The 25,731-nt window shown below is 35.4% G+C and overlaps 1 protein-coding gene across 6 annotated transcripts in view; it reads left to right on the top strand.

Annotated features, from left to right (window-relative positions):
- TBCK (TBC1 domain containing kinase) overlaps positions 1 to 25,731 on the top strand; it is a 288,134-nt gene that overhangs the window by 180,930 nt on the left and 81,473 nt on the right. For all 6 annotated transcript variants that reach the window (XM_037830400.1, XM_037830399.1, XM_037830401.1 and 3 more), the window contains exon 23: positions 13,694 to 13,869. In XM_037830400.1, coding sequence (XP_037686328.1) covers positions 13,694 to 13,869 — 176 coding nt within the window. The remainder of the gene's footprint in view (positions 1 to 13,693; positions 13,870 to 25,731) is intronic.

Below are 25,731 nucleotides of genomic sequence, written 5' to 3'. Positions count from 1 at the left end.
ATAGTCACCATTATCCCCCAGCAGTTATACCAGATTATTTACTAGTTGTTCCTGGTTGTTTATTAGTTGTTCCGGGGGGCTAACTAACTCCCACTTCTCTATGCCACCATCTTGCCACCTGTGCCGGTTTGGATGTATTATGTCCCCCAGAAAAAGCCATATTCTTTGATGCGGTCTTGTGGGGCAGACATAATAGTGGGGATTAAGTTGGAACATTTGAATTAGGTTGTTTGCATCAAGATGTGCCCCACCCAACTGTAGATAATAACTGATGGGATATTTCCATGGAGGTGTGGCCCTACCCATTGAGGGTGGGCCTTGATCAGTGGAGCCATATAAACGTGCTGACTCAGAGATGGAAACTCAGTGCAGCTGTGAGTGACGTTTTGAAGAGAAGCAAGCTTGCTAGAGAGGAACGTCCTGGGAGAAAGCCATTTTGAAACCAGAACTTAGGAGCAGATGCCAGCCACGTGCCTTCCCAGCTAACAGAAATTTTCCGGACGCCATTGGCCATCCTACAGTGAAGGTACCCAATTACTGATGTGTTACCTTGGACACTTTATGGCCTTAAGACTGTAACTGTGTAGCTAAATAAACCCCCTTTTTATAAAAGCCAATCCATCTCTGGTGTTTTGCATTCTGCAGCATTAGCAAACTAGAACAGATTTTGGTACCAGGAGTTGGGTGCTTTTGCTGCTGAGTCTGCAAATACCAAACATGTTGGAGTGGCTTTTTAAATGGATAATGGGGAGTTTCTGGAAGACTTGTGAGGAGCTTGACAGAAAAGGCCAAAACTGCTTTAAAGAGACTGTTTGTGGAAATATGGACTCTAAAGATACTTCTGATGAGGCCTTGAACAGAAATGATGAATATGTTGTTGTAAACTGGAAGACAGGTGATCCTTGTTTTAAAGTGGCACAGAATTTGGCAAAATTGTGTCCTGTTGTCAGATGGAAGGAAGAATCTGGAAGCAACAACCTGGAATACTTAGCTGAGGAGAACTCCAGACTACGTGTGGAGAATGTATCCTGGCTTCTCCTTGAAGCTTATAGTAAAATGCGAGCGGAAAGAGACAAACTTAGAACTGAACTCTTGGGTTCAAAGAGACCAGAAGCTGATGGTTTGGGAAATTACGAGCTTCCAGGGGTTGGATTCCCAGAAGCTACAGCCCAACGTGAGGATGTAACCAAACATGGAACCCAGCCGCCATTTCAGTACAAGCCGAGATTGGAGATGGAATTATCCAGAAAGGATTTGTGGAAACTCCTATTGTCTGATGGCTTTGACCCCTGTGTGCTTCATGCAAAGCCAACAGAATTTTTGCAAGAACTTTATAGACAGAGCCGCTGCCAGTCTGGACTGGAGGAGACATACAAGGAACAAACTGAAGGAAAAATTTCTTCAAAGACAGATCCATGGAGGTTGAGTTCCGGAGTCAGGAGGTCTCGGGCTGGGGGAGTGGAGCAGCCCACATGCATGGAAAGGGTGAGTTTGCCCTGGAGGTCGAGGGCGGGCTTTCCACCTCAATGCTCTGGAAGAGTTTTGCCACCTCAGGTCCCAAAGAGAGTGGAGCACATTCCCAGGGAATTGGGGAGAGCCTGGCTGCCACCACACTGTTCTGAAGGGTGTGCCCCAGAGATGGAAGGGAATCCAGGAGCTGCCCCGATGTTTGAGGAGGGTGGGGCCGAGAAGGTGGTCTCCCCAGTGTGTGGATATGTTGGAGCACTCACCTAAGCATTTGGAGAGGAAAGGGCTGCCGAAAAGGCCCTTAGGAAGGGTTAGGCTCCCGCTCTCTCAAGCCCCAAGGATGCAACGTTGTTCTGTAAATGACTCTTAGACTTTGAAATCTAATGGAGTTTGTCCTGCAGGTTTTAAGAACTGTTTTGGTCCTGTTAACCCTGTTTTCCTTACTGTTTCTCTTTATGGCAATGGGAATGTTTATCCTATGAATGTCCCTCCTTTGTATATTGGAAGCATATAACTTGTTCTAAGTCCACAGATCCAAAGCTAAAGGAAAAGTATGCCTTAGGACTGACCATGCCTATATTTGATTTTGATGGGATCTTGTACTTAACTGTTGTTACTGAAATGATTTAAGTTTCTGTGGTATTGTGGGATGAATGTATTTTGTATTTGGAAAGAATATGTTTTTCTGGGGTCCAGGGGGTGGAATGTGCCGGTTTAGATGTATTACGTCCCCCAGAAAAAGCCATATTCTTTGATGCGGTCTTGTGGGGCAGACATAATAGTGGGGATTAAGTTGAAATGTTTGAATTAGGTTGTTTGCATCGAGATGTGCCCCACCCAACTATAGAGGATAACTGATGGGATATTTCCACAGAGGTGTGGCCCCACCCATTGAGGGTGGGCCTTGATCAGTGGAGCCATATAAACATGCTGACTCAGAGATGGAAACTCAGTGCAGCTGTGAGTGATGTTTTGAGGAGAAGCAAGCTTGCTAGAGAGGAACGTCCTGGGAGAAAGCCATTTTGAAACCAGAACTTAGGAGCAGACGCCAGCCTTCCCAGCTAACAGAAGTTTTCCGGACACCATTGGCCATCCTACAGTGAAGGTACCCGATTACTGATGTGTTGCCTTGGACACTTTATGGCCTTAAGACTGTAACTGTGTAGCTAAATAAACCCCCTTTTTATAAAAGCCAGTCCATCTCTGGTGTTTTGCATTCTGCAGCATTAGCAAACTAGAACACCACCTCTATCTGATTTCAGTATTTTTAATTTAGTAAGACTTGTTTTGTGACCTGACATGTGGTTTATCCTGGGGAATGACCCATGTACACTTAAGAAGAATGTGTATTTTGCTGCTATTTTGTGAAAAAAAAAAAAAATATATATATATATATATATATATATATATATATATATATATATATATATATATATATATCTGGTAGGTCTTGCCAGTTTATAATATTATCCTTCTAGTCTTCTATTTCCTTATTGATCTTCTGTTTAGATGTTCTATCCATTGTTGAAAGAGGTAATGAAGTCTCCTTCTATTAATGTAGATGTATATTTCTCCTTTCAAATCTGACAGTATTTGCATCATATATTCTGAGGCTCCTCCATTAGTGTGTATATTTAATTGTTATGTCTTCTTATTGAATTGACCCACATTTTGGTATTTTGTGACTTTCTTTGTTCCTCATAACAGTTTTTGACACAAAGTCTGCTTTATCTGACATTAGCATGGCTGCCCCAGCAGTCTTTTGGTTACTATTTGCATGGTATATTTTTTCCATCCTTTCACTTTCAACCTACTTGTGTCTGAATTTAAGGTGAATCTCTTGGAAACAGAATATTGTTGGGTCATGCATTTTTATACATTCTGCCAGTCTCTGACTTTTTACTGGAAAAATTAATCCATTGAAAATAAAAATAACTTCTGGTAATGCAGGACTTTCTTCTGCCATTTTGCTATTCAGTCTTTGTAAGTCATGCCTTTTGCATCCCAAAATTCTTCTGTTAATGCCAACCTTAATATTCAGTTGCTTTTTTTGAGTGTTATACTATTTGGAGTCCCTTTGTGTTCCTGCTCTCTATGTTTTTGAGATATTTTCTTTGTTTACCATAGTGTTTAAATTTAACATCCTAGATCAGTAACAATTACATTTGATTTGATACAACTTAAATTCAATAGAATACACAGACATTGTTTCTGTATTCCTTTTTCCCCACCCTTTTGTTGTACTTGTTGGAAATTATATCTTTATATAATAGATTTATTATTTTTTTATGCATTTGCATTGTAGAATCTGTAAGAAGTAAACAGTGGGACTTACATACCAAAAGTTACAATGCAATATTACTGGCATTTACACTTACCCATATGGTTACCTTACTGGAGGTGGTGTTTTTTGTTTTTTTTTTTCTTTTTTTTGTTTCCATTGCTGCTTCGATCCACTGTCTATTTTCCTCTCCTTTCAGTCTGCAAAACTCAAACTCCCTTTAGCATTGCTTGTAGGGCAGGTCTAGTAGTGATTAACTCCCTCAGCTTTTATCTGGGAGTGTTTTAATCTCTCCCTCATTTTTTAAAGACAGTTTTTTTGGATAGAGACTTCCTGCTTGGAAAATTTTTTATTTCAGCCCTTTAATTATATCATCCCACTGCCTTCTTGCATCCGTGGTTCCCAATGAGAAATTTGCCCTTAATCTTATTTTTGCTTTTGTATGTGATACATTGCTTCTCTCTCTAGTGGTTTTCAGAATTCTCTCTTTAACTTTGGCATTTGACAGTCTGATTATATATGATACAGAATGGATCTATTTGGGTTTATCCTGTTTGGAGTTTGTTGAACTTCTTGGGTATGTATAGTTATGTGTTTCTTTAAATTTAGGCAGTTTTCAGCCATTATTTCTTTGAATATTGTCCCTGCCCCTTTGTCTCTTTCTTCTTCTGGGACTCCCACAGTACATATATTGATACTCCTGATGGTGTCCCACAGGTTCCTCAGGCTCTGTTCACTTTTATTCATTCTTCTTTCTGCTCCTCAGACTTGATGAATTCAGTGGTGTTATCTTCAAATTCATTGATTCTTTCTTCTCCTAGGCCCTATCCACTTCTGAACCCCTGTGGAAATATTTTATTTCTGTTACTGTGGCCTTCAGCTCTGTTTGGCTCCTCCTCTTAATTTCCATCTCTCCTCTTATATTCTCTTTGTGTTCATCTGTTGTTTTCCTGATTTCCTTTTCTTCTTTGTCCATGTTTTCCCTAAGCTCCTTGAGCATATTTATCACCATTTTTAAAAAGTCTTTGTCGGGCATGTTCCACATCTGATCCTCCTCATTGATGATTTCTAATATTTTAGTCATCTCCTTTGCCTGCACTCTCACTTCCTGTTTCATTGTATGTCTTGCAATCTTCTGTTGCAACCAGGACATTTTGATATATTAAGGTGTTATTCTTGGAATTTATACCCTGAGGCCCTGTCCTTTAAGCTGTATCCAACTAGTTTTCTGACAGAGTTGTCTTTGAATTTCAGGAGCTAATGTACAAACATGCATACATACATACATACATACATATGTGCATAAATTCATACATAAAAATACTTTCCCGAGTCTTTATAGATTAGCCTGCATGAGTGATCTCCTTCAGAGCTTAACCATACAGTGAGTTAGAGTACTCCCTGTAGTGTAGTGACTTCCTGGTCTTCTCTGTGCATGCATCTTGTCCTTTGTCCTTGACATGCAGCTTGTAGCCTTAGGAAATCCTCTATTTACATATACCCAAATGTCCTCATTCCCCTAGGAAATAGGGTTTCCTCACTGTGCTGGGCACTGCACTGTCTGTCCTTCAGCTGTCATTCCTTTGTCTCAAGCAACTTCAATTTGGCTGTTCTCCTACAGTGTTCTGTAATAGAACTCTGTGCAATGCCTTCTTCACATAGGGCAAGTTCTTGGATGATGAGCCTGTGATGAGTGTCCTAATCTGTCAGGCTGTCACCAAAGAGATTAGCTCTCACATACATGCTCTCAATATTGACATGAGGTTACTTTTCTCCCTCCAGAAGCAGGACGAGTGACCCAGCCTGGGAGCATGGGATGCTCCATGCAAAGCCAATGAGAGGATGGAGAAGGGGCCAGCTAGGCTCCATGAGCCTACCATTTTTAAGTTGCCTTTTCTTGATTCAGCATTCATCCCCTTACTGCAATTCTTCAACTGTTTTCTGGAGTTTTGAGTGAGCTCTTTCTGCCAGTTATGTTTGTTCTTCAAACCCTCTGTGGGGGATAGAGCCCTGGAGTATCTCACTCTACCATCATGGTCAGGTTAGAGCCCTTCTCCCCCCAGTTTGAAATTGTCTTTTTCTCGATTCTACATTTTGTCTTTTTTATGTAAACCGTTGTCTCCTTTCCTAATAACATTGATTCTGGCAGTTTTTGCTCAGTTTTTCTTGGTGTTTCTGTAGAGGGACTGAGCCCTTGGAGTTACCTATTCTGCCATTTTTGCCGTTATTCCTGTTCTTGGTTGTGTGTTTTTTTGTTTGTTTGTTTGTTTGTTTTTAATTAATAAAGTTTATTTTTTTAGAGCAATTTAGGTTTACAGAGAAAATTGATCAGATAGTATAGAGAGTTCTCATATTTGCCTCTTTCCAGGTCGGTTTTCCTTATTTTTAACATCTTGCCTTAGTGTGGCATATTTGTTACAATTGATGGACCAATATTGATACAATATTATTAAGTAATATAAAGTCCATAGTTTATCTTTGGGTTTACTCTTTGTCTTGTACAGTTCTATGGGTTTGATAAATGCATAATATCATGTATCTACCATTATAGTATCATCCAGAATGGTTTCACCTCACCCAAAATCCCCTGATCTTCATCTATTCAATCTTCTGCTCCTTCCCAAACCTCCATACCCCTGGCAACCACTGATTTTTTTTTCTTTTTTTTTACAGTCTTTATATTTTTACCTTTTACACAAAGTCATAAAGTTGGAATCATATTGTAGGCAGTCTTTTCAGACTGGCTTCTTTCGCTTAGCAATATACAATTTTAAGGTAGCTCCATGTCTATTGTCTTGACATGTCTTTTATTGCTGAGTAATAGTCAAAAATCTGTGTGTTTGAAATGTTGAAAATAATATTTTTAAAAAGGAAATCTTTCTATAGAGAAATTACCAAGTTCAAAATAAAAAAAGAAAAACAGCCTATATTTCAAACTGGTTTTAAAACAAGAAGGGAGACTTACTGAAATCTATGGCTTATACTTTCTTTAATTTCAGTTGAAGTGCTAAAGTTTTGCATTTGTTTTCTATATCTGAAAATTTGTGCTATTCTGGAGTTTTTCTTTGCCCACCTTATAGTTTTAGCCAAAGCCTTATAATTAAAAGTGTATATGAAATAGTTAAATTTTTCATAATCTATAAACTTACTTTCCTGGTGGACAAAGAAAGCCTAGGTTTTACCAAATACAGCTCTCTATCTCTTTGCAGCATTTTCTTATGACCTATTCATCTAACCGCTTTTGACATAATTATAATAATCTCTCATATCTGCTTTGAAAATTGCGAAAAATTATTTGTGGCTTTCTGTGTGCCCTTGTTTTCTTTTCCTACCAAATGATATTTTCTTAATATGTTTTTTCATAACTATTCCAAAGCACTTGGCTTCTGTTTATGCTGCTAAATACAAATAAAAGAGACCTAATGTTCATTGACTGCCTACTAGTAATATCCTATTTTATATTAGAGAAACAGAGATGCAGAAAAATGAGTTAGTCAGAGGTAACTTGTAAGTAATTGAATTGAAATTCAAACCCAGGTCATGCTGCCTCCCAGGTTAATACTCCTTCCAGTACACCATTGTTATTATGTTGCTTTTTGAGAAAATATCTCCACTACCATCATGGGGCATGAGCTAGACAAAGTGGGTTAAGCTTCAAGCTTTCCATACCCATCTTGTTGCTCCACTCCACCCTTTGGAACCAGGGTCTATAAAGTTGAAACCAGGGGCTATAAAGTTGAAACCTTTCCAATTAAGAATGACAAATTGCTCACACATGTTTATCTCTACTCCCTTCTGAAACATTACTAAAGTGACAATAAGGAAATAAAAAAGTAAAATCCCAACAACAAAGAGAATCTAAAGAGAACACTAGTAGACATCATTTATTTGGAAGATAGAAAGCAATTACATCAGTAGTAACTAACTTAATACAGCAAATAAAACAAACTTTCTTGCGAAGGAAGATACTAGCAAGAAGCAATCCAATTTTTTATGCAGAGCACTAGAAAGTCTTAGGAATTGAACATGGATGGGGCATAAAACCAGAGAATAATCAGTTGAATGTATGCATAAGGAATAGTTACATCACCCTGCATCTCCCAGATCCTTGCTACCACCCTGCCAGCCAAAGGTCCACTCCTCTGCCATCCCATCAGAAGACTGGAAGGCAAAGCAGATGCAGATTTTGTGGGCCTTAAGCTTTAAGAAAATGATACAGAACTAATGTAAAATTAGGCTTCAAAAAATGAACATTTAGAATGATAAAAAAGATCACAACAAATTACAAATAGAAAAATAATATTTTTATTAATTAAATGTCTGACAAACCTCTCTAGTATTTTTTCCATAGTATTTGGCTTCATACTTATTGATCACCTCTTCATACGACAATGATTGTGTAATATTTTCTGTAGAGACAATAGAAAGGTGATTAGTCTTTCCACTAGCAGGACTGATGAAAATTTGTTTCATTATGGATAGTTGGAATGCATAAAACATGACTTTTCCCAAAGGAATGCCCATTGTTGTATTGATGCAGGTTTGCTTCCTAAAAACACAGGAGTACTATTTTGTGCAATCCCCTTTTACAAAGAAGAAAAATTCATGGTACATTTATAATTGCATATGTAGTATTATCAAGTATATTCCCGGCAGGGGAGTATTTCTCTTTTGACCAGACATCAATGAGAGCCAAATTCTTCAACTGATAATTTGCACGTTTTATGTTTGGAAGAGGTTTTCAAAGTCTAGTTTATGGCTCTGTACAATTCAACCATGTTTCTCCTCCACCACCCATAAACTTCTGATACTGGAGCACATTTACATTACAGTACAATCTCTGCTTCTGTATAATGGGTGGTGGGAATAGTCCAGGAAATCATTGCTAGAGCTAGCAATACACACACACAAAAGTGACTTCAAATCACAGATTATACACAAAAGTGACTTCAAATCACAGAAATATATCCCACTGATCCAAACTAAATGTATCCCTAATTTAGCTTACCACTAAATAGATCCCAAAAATGTCTATAGCTACTCTATTACCCAGTACATGAGGAGAAGCAATGACATAGAAAAAAAGACAGCAGTCAGCATTAATTATGGTTTAAGTTAACTTTATTTTGGGAAATTTTACAAGAATTAGACTAGAAGAATGGAAGTCCATAAGGGCATTCTTTGGAGAACTGTAATCAGAGAGTTTTGAGACTCAGCATCAATAGGCCTATCAGAGAGCATGAGCATGTGAATGTATATAGTTACAACCCATAGTCAATTCCCAGAATTATGGCAGATGGCCTTTGGCCTATCGTGCAGGAGACTGGAGAATTCTTCTCTGGAGAAGCTGAAAGTACCCAGAGGGAGAAGTACCTTATTTAGGATTACTCTAACAAAATGACCATGTTCCTACTTTATAGTGAATCTACCAGTCAGCAAGTCCTGCCCATACATATAAAACTTCCAAACTGTTTTGGGAGGCTGTTCTTTTAAATTTGTAGAGTCATGGATCACCAAACCTTTAAGGAAAGCCTCTAACTAAAAGTTGGAGACCAGCACAAGCTGAATAAAATAACTTAAAGGAAATAAAGATGATACAAGAAACAAAGAAAATTTAAAAGTAATTAATCATCTCAGTGGTTTTAATTAATAAGTTTTATATATTCTCAGAGAGATAATTAGAAGATATTGCAATGATAAAAGAAAAAAACATTATTTTTAAGTAATAGAACAAAAAATATTTACTGAAAACTAATAATGATATAGAAATTCAATATACTCTGTAATAAAAGGGTTGGGTTATAAAACTGAAAAAAAATCCCCAAAAGAATGGAACAAAAATACAGAGGGAAAGAAAGAGGAAAAAGAGAAAATTTTATTAGGTTACAAATTTACAGTTCTAAGGCAATAAAAGTGTCCAAACTAAGGTTTCAACAAGAGGATACCTTCTCTGAAGACAGACTGATGGCATCTGGTGCTCCTCTGTTACTTGGAAGGCACATGCAATGTCTGCTGGTCCTTCTCTCCTGGGCTCTAGTTTCAAAATGGCTTTCTCCAAAATGTCTCTGGGCATTTTCTCTCTAAGCATCTCTGAGCTCTCTTCAAAATGTTTTTGCCCTTTATCCCTTTATAGTGGACACCAGTAAACTAATTAAGACCCACCTTGAATGGGTGGCGTCACATCTCCATGGAAACAATCTAATCAAAAGGTCCCTCCTTCAACTGGGTGGGTCCTGTCTCCATGGAAGCAACCTAATCAAAAGGTCACACCCACAATAAGGCTGCACCCTTGAGAATGGATCAAAAGGACATGGCTCTTCTGGGGTAGATAATAGATTCAAACCAACACAATTGGGATCCTAAAAGCTTTCAGAAAGGGGAAAAAATCACATACAAATGATCTCAAATCAGCATTTTAACAGACTTCTCAGAAGAAGGCTGTTGAGCACTGACTTTCATAACACTACAGGAAAAAAAATTCAATCCTAGAATTTTTACCTAGACAAGCTATCTGTTAAGGGTAGCATAAAAATATTGGGAGACATGGAAGATTTCAAAATAATTTGCTTCCTGTGTACCCTCTCTTAGAAGCTCCTGGAAGATGTGTTTACTTATCACCAAAATGATAAGTAAATCAAGAAAGAGTAAATAATGTCTTACCCAGAAAATTAGGGATCAGATGCTGGAGAGAGTCCATGTGAAATGACTGACAGTAAAGAGAAGTCCCTGAGCAACAGCTCTTCGATAGATCTAAGAAGCCATTCATAGGCACTGAAGCAAGAGAACAAAGGGCTTTAGGAGAGATGTCTCCTGCACCTATCCTTCTCCAAATGGAAACATTTTCTAATTTTGAAAATAGATTGATACTTTAGTGGAGATTCATTATTTAATGAATGAGGATGAAAAAAACAAGATTTATAGAAATTTTCTTGCTCAGAGTCACAAACTTTGTACTTCAGGGAACCTGGATTCAAACCAAGGAAAGCTGAATCCAGGGTACGTGCTTTATTCACAATATGATATATAAATAGCTATAATACAAGATAGGAAAGAGTAGTGCCATAGGATGAGAGGTTGCTTTCTAAGAACAATTGCATCTTTTAATGCACTATTTGCAAAGTACTTTTTCATCATATTTTGATTATTGTAAAGCGCTTTGGAAGGCTTTTAGATGGAGAGGTGGCATGGGTCAAGTAAATGGAGAATGGGATATCTGCCAGTACTAACAATCAAGGTATAATTGAGGTAGACACTAGTAAATTCTCAAGATACACTGTAAACATTTTTATTGTATCAGTAGGGTATTTGGGAAGCAAATACAAATAACTTTTTCTTAACTAGTGATTTAAGGGGTGAACCACAACCTCTGATCTGGATCGGATCGTTAATGTGACTTCAAGCTGTTATGTGGGTGACAGATGTGTCAAACTGATTTGAGCACTGTGAATGCAAAAATCTATGGACCAAAATGCTTTTCCTTTGGAGACTGAACAGTGTTAAATAGATAACCATTTTTCAGATTATTAGGGGTTTTCTCTTTAGCTGCCACTTTTATTTTAACTATTGTAACTGGAAACTTTATAAAATGAATTGAGTATATCTCTTCCTTCTTAAGCAGAGTAGAGAAACTCAGATGTTTTTTCTTTAGTTAGTATTTGTGTTCTTCTCTTTGTGGAATATCAAGTTGATAATGTTATAGAGCCTTTTTTAAAAAATACATTTTATTATTCATTAATCAAATAAATAGAATGATATCTGAAAATTTAAAATTTGTTTAACTTTCTATTTTATAGAGTTTTCTGATAGGAATAGGATTTGAGATGATGAAATCTGACCTCTTTGTGTAGCCATGGAAATAAACAGCTGTGAAGTTGGCAAAAGTCACTAATAGTGAACTAAGGAATGCTTAATTGAGTAACTGGCCTTCCAGACCTGCTGGCCATCCTTCAAATCTAAATAAGTTGTGAAATGGCCAAAGATGGCTTATAACCCTTTCATAACTGAAGTCGTTCTACACAGAATAACACACTTAACACAAAAAGTCACGTAGCTTCTCTATGTCTTAGGTTCTTCATCTTCATCAGAAATGGGGATTACAATACCTATCTTCAAGACTCATTGTAAGAATTAATTGGGCTAAGTGTCACATAGTGTCAGTTTCCTTTTCCTTTTTAAGGGTTCTCCTCCCTATCAAAGTAGTCAACTCTAAGTGCATAACTCATGCACCATTTAACCACAGAATTTACTTAAAGTCCTGTTTTACTTTCATCCCCGCTTTTCAAAAAAAGAAAAGAAATGAAATAAGTAATTTCTTCTCCCTTTTTAATTTAAAACATTAAATTTAGTATATTTTTTCCATTGCGTATCTGAGCCAACATATTTGGACTTTTGCAGAAGAAATAAGGATATCTGCCAATTGCTAATGTTAGGAATACAGAAAGAGAAAAGCTAATCAGTGCTAACTAACCTCCTTCTTCCCCATCAACTTTTGGACTTCTATTAACTATCTATGATCTCTCACTTTCACCTAACTCTCCACACAGGAATGTTGGCCTCCTAATGAGCTAGCATCCCATCAAAAGATACAATTAATTGATGTTGTAATGTCTTCCTATGTATATTATTGCTACATCAAAGATTCTTAAATTTTGAATCTGAGAGAGAAAAGGAAATCTATGAAAATGTGTTTTTTTCTATCATTTTAATCAAGGGCATTTCATCTCTCTCCATGGGAAACCCCACCTAAAGCTTTCTATACTCCACATAAGGAATTATAAAAAAGAAAGGGAAAAATGCTGAATTGTGAGTTGGATTAATTTGCCCGTTTATTTTCTGTCTTCCTTACTGTTCTGGTTTGTTAATGCTGCCGTTTTTGCAAAACACCAGAAATGGATTGGCTTTTATAAAGGGGGTTTATTTGGTTACAAAGTTACAGTCTTAAGGCCATAAAGTGTCCAAGGTAAGGCATTAACAATAGGGTACCTTCACTGGAGGATGGCCATTGGCATCTGGAAAACCTCTGTTAGCTGGGAAGGCACTTGGCAGGCATCCACTTGCTCCCAAGTGGTGTTTCAAAATGGCATTCTCCAAAATGTTGCTCTTGGGGCATTTTGTTGTCTCTTAGCTGCAGCTGCTCTTCCAAATGTCACTCTCAGTTGCTCTCCAAAATGTCACTCACAACTGCTGCTCATCTGGTCCTGTGTGGCTCTTTTTAAAGTACTCCAGTGATCCAATAAAGACCCACCCTGAATGGGTGGGGCAATGCCTCCATAGAAATAATCCAATGACAGGTCTTGCCCACAGTTGATTGTGTCACATCTCCATGGAAACACTGAACCAATAGGTTCCAACCTAATCAACACTAATTCATCTGCCTCCACAAGATTGCATCAAAGAGCATGGAGTTTGGGGGAACATAATGCATCCAAACTGGCACACTTACCTCATAGAAATGAAACTTTCAGTAAACTTTACTGGAAGTCATGATGAGTCAACATCTGAATCTTTTGCCTACCCATTCAGAAATTCCAAACCTCCCAACCTCTGTTTTACTTTGAAACTAAAAAAATTATCAGAGTAAATGGGCAGATTATTAAATGAGATATGTTATATTCCATGATGTTGAAATAATTATTGAAATACACACACAAACATATTCATATGTTTATATATTTATATATATATATATGGATAGTAATGCCAAATCAAATGTACACATATATTTTGTGTGTATATATATTTACATATATTTATACATATACAGATAATACTCTAGTCATAAATATGCTGATGAATGTCTGTACTATGTTTTTACTGACATCTTTTCTCTTTAATCATCTTAGCCATATACTTCCTGGATATATGCATTTAGGAAAGATTGTGTTTTTTATATAAGCATAGCAGTCCTAAGTCTATACATTTACTTTTTTAAACTTTCCTATCTAGAAATTGACATTGAACGCTGTGTACGAGAATCAATCAACCTGTTTTGTTGGACTCCTAAAAGTGCTACATATAGACAGCATGCTCAGCCTCCAAAGCCAACTTCTGACAGCAGTGGAGTCAGAAGTTCAACATCTTATTTCTCTTCCGAGGGTCCAGATCCTCCAAAGACAGATCTGGTATGTATTTGCAAATTTAGTTTACAAATTGAGATGATGGATGTTAAAATTAATATATCCCAGTACCATTATTTCTGCTTAATAGCATTATCTTTTGCACTTTCATGTCCTTCTTAGCATGGCTATTTTCTAACATATGACGTATTCATAAAATTTTTCAGAAAATCTCTGTGTCTGTTTGGTTATATGATTAGGAATATTATTTTGACACACTTGTCCATGTTTCAAGTTTTGCTTTTTTCCCATGCAATCATAGTACCTGTATATATATATAAAATATCACCTTGTTATATAATGAGAAAATTACAGGAACAAAGGAAAAATTACAAAAACAGAAAAAGACAGAATCGTTACTATTGTTGGAATGTGCCATTACTTAGTGTAGTTTGATAAAAGAAACAGCATTTTGGAAAACTACGCAGTTCAGATTTTTCACAGTATGCATTCTTACTAAACACAATGGCTTTATAGGTCAACCAAATTTTTAGTTATAATTCTATATTTCAGACTTTCCAATGTTACCACAAATATATCATTCCCATGAAATTGAATTAAAATTAATATGTATATAGTTTTTGAGATCCCTTAATAAATTACTAGGAAATTTATTTTAACTTGTAAAAAATAAATATTTTAATGATATTAAAATATTTTCATTTTTATTTAAGGTATGTTATGGTTGAACAATAGATTTTACAATTAGGTGTTTTTTCAAAATTCCCAATTTTTACACCTCGTTACTTTTCTATAATTTTTCATGTTCCCAAATATTTAACTGTATTCGTGTTTTCACATGTTCTCATCACCAGCAAATTATATTTATTAATGACATTTATGACAATGAGTCCACTCATGGTTGAATGCAAAGCAATTTTAGTAATTTACAGCCTCTGCCTCCAGAAATACAGATGATAAAGAGGAAAAGAGCTATAGGAATTTATATGTGAGTGATTACAAGATATTTCTAAAGCTTGCTGGGAAATAAGACAAGGAAAAGAACCTACCCTGGAAAATAAACTATTTGCATAACTATTGTCCAAAAATGGGATAGGCTTCTCCAGGAGAAAAAGTATTCCTGCAGAAGATATTATTACCATGTAATCTATTTTGGTACAGGAACTCACTTATCCACTAATGGTTGTTCTAGATGGCCTGTAAGATAACTTGAAGCTTTGAAATACAACAATTCTAAATAAAAATTTCTTTCATAGTTTTATTCTTTGCAAATTTTGAATTCCATCCTCTTCACAGCGGAATAATTCCCATGAGTTCCCATCTTCCTAACAGAGAGACATCCTTCAGTAGATGAACAGTTTTTAGGAACTGTAATGTCAAATAATGAAGGGAGAGTTAAGCATAGAAAGTAATAAGGTGGAATTGGGAGTTTGAAAAATTGAGTGAAAATAAGGGGATAAGAGAATTAATAATTACTGAATACTTGGTGTAATACCAGAAATATACTTGATTTTTAAAATATAGATTTGTAATTTTATGGGGAAACTCTTCCCCATTAAGCAATAACTTCCTATTGTACCAACTGTCCCAGAGCCCTGGTAACCCCCTGAAATCTGCTTTCTATTTATATGAATTTGCTTATTCTGGTTACTTCATATGAGAGAGATCATACAATATTTGTCCTTTTTTGTCTGTCTTATTTCACTCAACGTGATGTCTTCAAGGTTCATCTGTGTTTTAGAACTTCATTTCCTTTTTATGGCTGAATTCTGTGGTGTTTTATGTACAACATTTTGTTTTTCCATTCATCTATTGTTGGACACTTGGGTTGCTTCTACCTTTTGGTGACTGTGAATAATCCTGCTATGAAAAGTGATATACAAATATTTGTTCAAGTCCCTGTTTAAATTGTTTGGGTATATATCTGGAATGGAATTGCCCAGTCATATGGTAATTCTATAATTGACTTTCTGTTGAATCATCAAATTGTTCTCCACAATAGCTGCACCATTTTACAATCCCAACTAATATACAAAGGCCCAATTTTTGTGTCCTTGCCAACACTTGTTATTTTCTGTTTGTTTGTTGTTGTTGTTGTTTTATATATATATATATATCCCTCCTAGTCAGTGTGAAGTGGTATCTCATTTTGTTTTTGATTGCATTTCCCTGATGATCAATGATGTTGAGTATCTTTTTATGTACTTGTTGGCCTTCTGTATATCTTTTTTTGAGAAATATTTATTGATGTTTTTTGCTCATTTCTTAATTGGGTTATTTGTCTTTTTTGTGGTTGACCTGTAACTGTTCTTTATATATTCTGGATATTAAACCCTTATCAAATATATGGTGATAAGCACCCAGGTATCTGGTCAAGCAAGCATTGGCCTAACCATTACTGCAAGGATGTTTGTAGCTGGTTAATAAACCAGAAAGCTAGTTTATTAAATCATCAGTCAATTGGCTGCAGCTGTGACTGATTACATCAATGAAAGGTATGTCACAATGAGAGAATGTAGTCAGCTGGATTTAATCTAATCAGTTGAAGACTTTTACTACTTCTTCGGCTAACCAGCAAAGTGTTTCCTGAGTTCATCGAAGTTGCCAGTTCATTTCCTGAGGAATTCATTGAACATCTTCAATGGAGTTGTCAGTTTGCTGCCTACCCTTTGGAATTTGGACTCGTGCATACCCACAGTTATGTGACACACTTTTATAAAATTTTATATTATAGATATCTCTTTTTGATTCTGTTTCCCTAGAGAGCCCTAACTAATACGTATGGTTAACAAGTATTTTCTCCCATCCTGTAGGTTGTCTTTTCACTTCCTTGATAATATACTTGGATGTGCAAAAGTTTTATTTTGATGAAGTCCATTTTATTCCATTTTTCTTTTGCTGCTTATGTTTTTGGTTTTATATCCAAGAAATTACTGCCAGACCCAAGGTCGTGTAGGTTTTCCCCTTATGTTTAGTTTCTTGATCCACTCAGAGTTAATTCTTGAATATCATATAAGATAGGGGTCCAACTTCATTCTTTTGCACATACATGTCATCCGGTTCTCACAGTGCCATTTGTTGAAGAGACCATTCTTTTCCAATTTTCTTGGCATACGTGTTGAAAATCAGTTGGCAATAGATGTGCAATTCAGTGGGTTTTAATATATTCACCAAGTTGTGTAGCCATCACCAGTATCTAATGCCAGAATATTTTCATCACTTTGAAAAGAAACTGTGTACCCATTAGCAGTCACTTCCCATACTCCCCTCCCCAGAGTCCCTTAGAAACACTAATTCTACAGATTTGTGTATTCTAGACTTTCATATAAATGGAACCATACACTATATGGCATTTTGTGACTGGCTTCTTTCTCTTAGCATAATGTTTTCAAGATTCATCCATGTTATAGCATGTATCAGTACTTCATTCCTTTATATGCTTAAATTATTTTCTGTTGTATGGATATACAATATTTTTTCTATATGTCATCAGTTAATGGACATTTGGGTTCTCATTTTTTGGTTATTATGAAGAATGCTACTGTGAACATTTCTGTACATGTTTTTTAATGGATATATATTTTTCTTGGATATATACCTAGGAGAGGAATTGCTGGGTCATACGGTGACTATGTGGCTAAGTTTGTGAGGACTGCCAAAGTGTTTTGCACGATGGCTGCACCATTTTGCATTCTCGCCAGCCAAGTATGAAGGTTCTAAATTCTCCACATCCTCCATGATACTTGTTATTGTCCATCTTTTTTATTATAGCTGTTCTAGCGAGTGTGAAGTGGTATCTCATTGTGCCCCCTCCCCATTTTTTACTTTTTAATTTTGATATACTTTCAAACTAACAGGTCAGTTACAAAAATAATACAAACCCCATACAGAGAACTCAAATATATCCTTATCCCCCCAGATCCACAGATCCACCTTTATCAACATTTTGCGATGTTTGACATATCATTCTATCTCTTTATCTAACACTCTATCTAACCATATATCTATCTGCTTATCAGTCCACTATCTGAACACGTTAGTGTAGGTTGTGTACATCATACTCCTTGAATACTTAATACTGCCTTGTACATTTCCTATGAATAAGGATATACATTTATGTAATCACTTTAAGTGCAGTTATCAAGTTCAAGAAATTTACCATTGATATAAATATTACAGTCTATAATGCAAGTTTTTCGTGTGTCCCAATAATGTCCTTTTGAGCCCTTTCTCCTCCCTTATTGGAGTCCATCCAGTATCACATATAGCATTTAATTGTCATTTCATCCTTAGTTGCTCATTCTTTTTTTAAATTTATTTGGGAACATATATAAAACATAATTTTTTCCATCTCAATCATTCCCAAGTATACCATTCAGTAGAATTAATTACTGTCACAATGTTGTGGTACCCTTACCACCTCCCATTACTCAAATTTTCCTCTCTCCCAAAACTGATGCTCTCTACCCATTATGCATTAATTCCCCATTCCCCCATCTCCCACACCTGGAAACCTGTTCTCTACTTTCTGTCTCTGTGTGTTTGCATATTCTCCAGTATTTTCTTTGCAGTTACCATGGGGCTTAAATTTGACATCCTGAATATTAACAATCTCATTCACTTTGATACCAACTTAGCTTCAATGGTATGTACAAACTATGTTCCTATACCCTTCTGTCTCCCCAACTTTATGTAGTCTTGTCACAGATTACATGTTCATACATTATGAATCCACAAATACTGATTTATCATTAAATTTCATACATTTGTCTTTTAGTTCCTGTAGAAAGCAAAAAGTGGAATTACAAACCAAGCACAATAATACTGGCATTTATATTTCCCCATGTTATGACCCTCACTGGAGATCTTTATTTTTCTTGTGGCTTCAATCTATTGTCTGTTGCCCATTCCTTTCAAGCTGCAGAACACTTTAGCATCTTGTTGTGGCCAGTCTAGTAGTGATAAAGTCTCTTAGCTTTTATTCAGGGAGTATCTTAATCTCTCCCTCATTTTTGAAAGACAGTGTTGCTGGATAGGGAAATCTTGCTTGAGAATTATAAAACTTTTAAAATATGTCATCCTATTGCCTGTTGCATACATGGTTCCCAATGAGAAATCAGCACTTAATCTCACTGATGATCCCTTGAATGTGACACATTGCTTCTCTCTTATGGTTTTCAGAATTCTCTCCTTATCTTTGGCATTTGACAGTCTGATTATAATATGACACAGAATGGGTCTATTTGGGTTTATCCTATTTGTAGTTTATTGCACTTCTTGGATAAACGGGGAATTTTCACCCATTATTTCTTTGAATATTTTCTCTGCCCCTTTCTTTCTTCACCTTCTGGGACTTCCACAAGGCATATATTAGTACTCTTGATTGTGTCCCACAGGTTCCTCAGGCTCTACTAACTTTCATTCATTCTTTCTTCTTTCTGCTTCTCAGACGCAATGATTTCAATGGTCTTATCTTCAAATTCACTGATTCTTTCTTCTGTCAGGTGCCATCTACTGCTGAACCACTGTAGGGAATGTTTTATTTCTGTTGCTGTGGTCTTCAGCTCTGTTTGGTTCTGTCTCATAATTTTCGTCTCTCTTATATTCTCTTTGTGTTCATCTATTATTTTTCTGATTTCCTTTGTTTCTTTGTCCATGTTTTCTTTGAGCTCTTTGAGCATATTTTCAACCATTTTTAAAGTCTTTGTCTGGTGTGATCCACATCTGATCTTCCTAATTGATGGTTTCCAATGCTTTAATCTTCTCCTTTGTCCAGGTCATCACTTCGCGTTTCATTGTATGTTTTGTAATCTTGTGTTGAAACTTGGATGTTTTGATATTTTAATCTGTTACTGCTAGAATTTAGACTCTGAAGCATCTGTTCCTTAAACTTATATCCAGCTAGAGTTTTCTTTGATTGGCAGGAGCTAACAAAAAAAAAGGGGGGGGGGGTGGAATAAAGAAACATCTTTCCCAGTCTTTGCAGATTGGCCTGTGCAGCTGCTCTCTTTCAAAGCTTATCCATACATTAGGCTTAAAGAATAGCTCAAGGCCAAAACACAGCAACCTCCCTGATCCTTTCTGCACATGTGTCTTGTCTTGGGCAAGTGTGTGTGGCCCTATGATTTTCCCCATTTACATGGATGTTAGTGTCCTCTCTTTTCTAGGAAACAGTTTCCTCTCAGTCTGTGTGTATAGTGTCCTATAGTCAGCAATTCCTTGCCCTAGGCAGGAATTAAGATTGATATTTTTGATATATAATCTTTATCAGGATAGTGGATTTCCCTTCTACTTGTATATTGCTAAAAGTGTTTATTATGAATGAGTATTGAATTGTATGAAATTCTTATTCTGTATTGATTGAAATAATCTTATTTTTGCTCCTATATTCTGACAATTTATTATATTATTGAAATTTCTGATATTGAATGGTCCTTGTTTTCTTAAGATAAACTCAACTTAGTCACTGAAGAAAGAAATACTGACTATATTCAATTTTCTAATATTTATTTTGAATTTCTACATCTTTGTTAATAGTTGAGATAAATCTGTAATTTTCTTATCCTGTTCTGTCCTTTTCAAGCTTTGATCTTAAGATTACATTTCTCTCTCCTTTTTTCTGCTGTCTAATCCAATTGTATATGAGGGGATTACTTGTTTCCTACAGACTAAAACTTACCTATCAAACCATCTGAGCCTGGAGTCTTTTAATCAAGGAGATATTTGATTATTCATTCACTGTATTCTTGAGTCAATGTTGATAAGTTCATGTTTTTCTTAAAAAGTATTTATTCAACATGCTTGTGCTTATCAGAATTCTGTTTTTAAAATTATCAATTTTATCTAAAGTTTTATATATTATTTATACAAATTTTTTCCATTGTATCTGAAATTTTGTCCCCCTTTCCCATTACTATTTATCTGAAAGCCTTAGTTCTGTTTTAACTGTTAGTATAATATGAGGTAGTTAAAAGTGTGTAATGCTCTATATAAGCATATTCATTAAAATGAGGATAATTACAGTTCAGATTCCTATCTATATTCTTGTGTCAGATTATATAGCAGATAGCATATGACTTTTGTAAATTTAAAGATAAACTGTACTCTGTTACTAGTAGAATGGAAGTTTGAAAACAACTATGAAAGAAAAATTAGTTTTACTTTAATTCATACATCAGTCTATCATACTTATTCCCTGAAGTATACTGTTGTCTTTATTAGCTAAATCAGACTATTGTTGTAGAAAAAGTATAAGCTTTGTTATTAGGTGGACTTGTTCAAATTTCAATTCTGCCCTTTTTTGATTCTAAAATCTTGAATAATTTTCATAAACTCTCTGTATCCTAGTTCCCTTATTTGTAGAAATGGGCATAATTATAATAATATAAACTCAGCAGGTTTGTTCTAAGAATGACATGTAAAGCACCTAATTCAGTGCCTGGTACATAACAAACAATCGAAAATGGTAACAATCATTATTATATGTTAAATGTTAATTAAGGGTTGAAAGTTTCAACTTTGATAACTACCCAAAGAGCAATCTTCTATATCTAACTTGTACAAAAGAAGTGATATTTTGTTATTCTTGTATTTCTCCTCAGCTATGTTAGCTTATTACTATCACTTTACATTTAGAATCAACTAAAAACAGTAAGGGGAAGGAAAGATGGGAACTGGCTCTCCAAAGAAGGAATCTTTTTGGCAGTTTTACTTCAGTAATTTCAGTTTAAGAGTTCATGTTGACCTTTACTTCTATTTTGATCCTGACACTACTGAAGAATTGTGAAAAGAATTATTTCATCTAGTGCCAATATCTTTCCCATTCACTTTTCCCTTAAATAGCTAAGACTCTGCTTGAGAATTCTGACCACAGCTTATTAATTAAAGAAAAATATAAGTAAATAGATGCAATTTTGGTGAATGAAATGAAATAGGTTTTTTAAACTGCCTGTACTTTGGAAAAAAACACTGGTTAACACTGGATTCCTTTAATCTAGTTCTTTGTCAAATTTTAGTCATCATATTAATTTACTGTTGACTGGCATGACTTAGTTGCATGCAAGCTGTGATTAAACAAAATTTATGGTTAAGTTCTTTGTGATAACCTGATTATGAACACATATACTAGCAAGAGGTTTTGTTAAATAAACTCTATTTCATTTATATAATGTTAACTCCTTGCATACATTATTATAATGAAGAAAGCATAGCAATCACTGAAATAATTTCAGTTTACAGAATAAGCTTTAAGTATGAATTGAATATGAATTTAAAAGAGATAAAATCTTTATTATACTTTAAAATTGGAATAGCTTCTGTAAATTCCAGTCTACAAAATTTCATCTCAATAATAACATCACTGTGTTTTATAGTTTGAATAATTTAATAGTAACATCGCAGTCCTTTATAGGTTTCAGGTACTTTCATACACATTATTTTGTCTTCTCCTAAATAAATTCCTGAAGTAAGTAAAGTAAGTATTTTTATCCCCATTTTAGAGCTCAGGAAACTCATAAAAATTACCTAATGGAAGTTAAGTGGTAAATTACCATTTTATATCAGTAGTATATATAAATGTGTGCTTTTCCCTCTTATTCATTGAAATGTATATATTAATATATATCATAACTTACTCTATAGTCATAGCCTCTAAAGCATTTTTGTAATTTTCTTCCCTTTCTTTAGTATATATGTTTACGTATTCTTATGCTATGACCAACATATCTACTTGTAAATAGAAAGTTTTTTACAATAAGGTAAAAGGAAAAGCACAGTTATGTGACCTCCTTTTTTGTAACACATATTAACAGTAGAACGTAAACCTACAGGTTTAGGGGTAAAATTTTTTGGCTCTATAGAAGATAAGTGTGGTGGTTTAAGCTGTTAAGCTGTTATGTACCCCAGAAAAGGTCATGTTCTTTTAATCCATTCCTGTGGGTGCAGACCTGTTGTGGGTAGGACCTTTTTGTTAGGTTATTTCGATTGAGATGTGACCTCTCAATTAAGGTGGGTATTAATCCTTTTACTGGAGTCCTATATGAGAGGGAAAGACAGAAAAAGCCCAGAGAGTTCATAGAAGCCCCAGAGAAGCTGAGAGACAAGAACACACCCACAGAAACCAAGAGAGGAAGCCACTGAAGCCAGAAACTGTGAAAGCAATGAAACCCAGGAGAAAAGGACCAGCAGATGCCGGCCAGTGCCTTCCCATGTGACAGAGGTGTCCTGGATGCCAGCAGCCTGTCTTCAGAGTACAAGTATCTTCCTGTTGAGGCCTAAGTTGGACATTTTCATGGCCTAAGAACTGTCACTTGTAAGCTAATAAATCCCCATCGTTAAAAGCCAGTCCATTTCTGGTATATTGCATTCCAGCAACTTTAGCATACCGAAACAGTTAAGTAAAATAAAGATGTTTGATAGAAAACAATCTCTTTTGACAATTTTTTTTCCATAATAATGTGTAAAATATTCCTACCCTACACATAGCCCAAAAGAAAGCCAAAAAAATTCCAGGGATAAGAAAATGAAGTGTAGGATTTGGGGATAGGACATCCAAAGAATTTGAATTTTTCTCCAGTATTCTAAGTTTAGAGAAGGTACAAAGCAAACAAATTCTTAGAGATTTTAAGGAATACATTAAGAAAGGAGAAAACACCTCTGTGTGCCTTGTCATGTGACAAAAAAGCCAAGGACCGAGGATTGTCAGCAGCCAGCTCCAGAAAACCACATTCTTCTGGAGGAAAGCATCACCCTACTAACACCTCAATTTTGGACTTCTTATAGCCTCAAAACTGCGAACCAATAAATTCCCACTGTTTAATCCAACCTATTGTATGTTATTTGTTTTAGCAGTCAGGAAACTAAGACAAAAGTAATTTATATTTGTCTCTAGAATGTGTTTTATGTATTCTTTGAATATGTGTCTATTAATAAAATATGCATTGTCTTTAGGGAATTTACTTCTGTTAAGTTTTAAAGAAAACATTGCTGAATATTTGATTCAAGAGGAAACAAGCATATGATTCAATTTCTCTAAGAAACCTTTTATTTTAGTACATATACAAGATACTGCAGAACTGTTAAGCATGTGAGAAAGAATTAAGGAAATTACTTTGAAATTTGTAGTCTTGAACCTCTCCCAAACTTTCCATGAAGGCAGGGATTTTCTTTATAGAAAGCAATAAAGGGGAATGAAATGTCAACAAAAACCAAATCTTACATTCTCAGGGGTGAAATGTACCACCTCTTAAAATTCGAGAGAGCAAACTTTACCACTGATAAGGTAAGGTGTCTATAGTCTTCCTAAATATAATAGAGTTGCTTGCAGGATAAAACGGCTACTATTCATCCACAACCAACAGGTTAGCTGATCAAGCTTAGGTTGACTATGGTTCTCAACCTTTTGCTTTGTTCTCTCTACAAATGGCAACCATCTTCCCTAATGAACTGTTGCTGGTTAAGAATTTCTAACTATTAATAGATACATAAACTACTGTGTCACTGAGAATAAAAGGATCAGTGATATTTGTTATCAAGTGGAAAATTAACATAGACCATGAGAGATCTGGGGTGAAGTGGGGAATAGAAAATCAAACACTCCAAGGGAACATTTAAAATTTGAAATATACTCAACATTAGATTAATAAACTTCTAAGTTGTGATAAAAACTATGAAAATTAATTTCAAAGTTATTTTCTTTGCTGATAAAGATATACAGTATCTGTAGTGATTCTCTGTTGGTAACAAAATGTCTCTCCCTACCAAAATCTCCCTAGGATATATAGATAATCTGTGTAATTGTCAATATGCTTTTGTCAACATCTTTCTAATCTTTTCCTACTCTACATTTAAAAAGAGCAAACTTCATTATTTGATTGTCCTTTGTCCTTGGTTTTTTTTCAGTATGTCCTCACTTAAAGATGTTCCCCAAAGTGAGAGTGAAGCATGGTTGAGCCATGCTGACCGATGTTTTCCTTCCTTCATTATGAGATTAATTATTTACCAAGGCTCTGCTGTGTTTATTTTTAAAAATATGTCCCTATCTATTCATATAGACTATCAGACTTTGAATGAAACTATTTGAAGGGGAATGGGTACTAAAACTTAGTGCTTTGATCATCTAATTTGGAGAAGGGTAGGAAATTCTTAGAATTCTTCAAATGAAATGGCTGGCAGTGCCTTATCACCACCACTGAATTGTTAATGATTTTTTTTTAAAATGCTGCAAATTCAACCACACATTTGCTTTAAAAAGCAGTAGGAGTTCATGTGCAATTTTCAACTCTGAGAAGGGTATAGACATACTAAAGAAAAAGGATGTCAGAGACATTAGGTCTTTAGTATCCAGTGAAATAACTGAGTGTGGGTGACTGTATGTTTTCCAGAGATGATTTTCCCATTATGTTTGCTGTTTTCTGTTTGGCTGCATATCCTTTCCTGTCAGATTTAGATTACTTTTGAGAGAGCATAGTATTGTAACAGTAAAAGCTGTCATGTACTTTTGTTTTTGTCTTCTACTTTTACTTTGAGATTCAAAACAATCTAGAATCATTTAGCAGTTTTTACAGAATCAACCCAGTCCCTTCAATTCTTATCAATATTAATAACACCTATATGTGTTGGAAACACATTCCCGTTGCTATATATGTGTAATTGTTATTGGATGGATGCTATTTTTAAAAAAATATTAGTATATATCTACACAGAAAGAAACTTTTTAAACTTATTGTGGAGCTTTCACCCATAAATGCTCAAAAAAATGACCATATTTCTGCCTCAGGTAACTTTCAGTAAATTCTAAGATGTAAAAACACAGACAACATTTCTGTGATCATTATACAGTCAAATTGGAAAGTAATGAAAATAATCAAGAACAAAAATCTCTTACCCCTTAGAAATTAGAAATAAACC

The sequence above is a fragment of the Choloepus didactylus genome, chromosome 3 (assembly GCF_015220235.1).
Source record: "Choloepus didactylus isolate mChoDid1 chromosome 3, mChoDid1.pri, whole genome shotgun sequence".
Classification (NCBI taxonomy): Eukaryota; Metazoa; Chordata; class Mammalia; order Pilosa; family Megalonychidae; genus Choloepus; species Choloepus didactylus.
The sequence above is the reverse complement of the archived record's forward strand: the minus strand, read 5'-3'. Positions and strand labels throughout refer to the sequence as shown.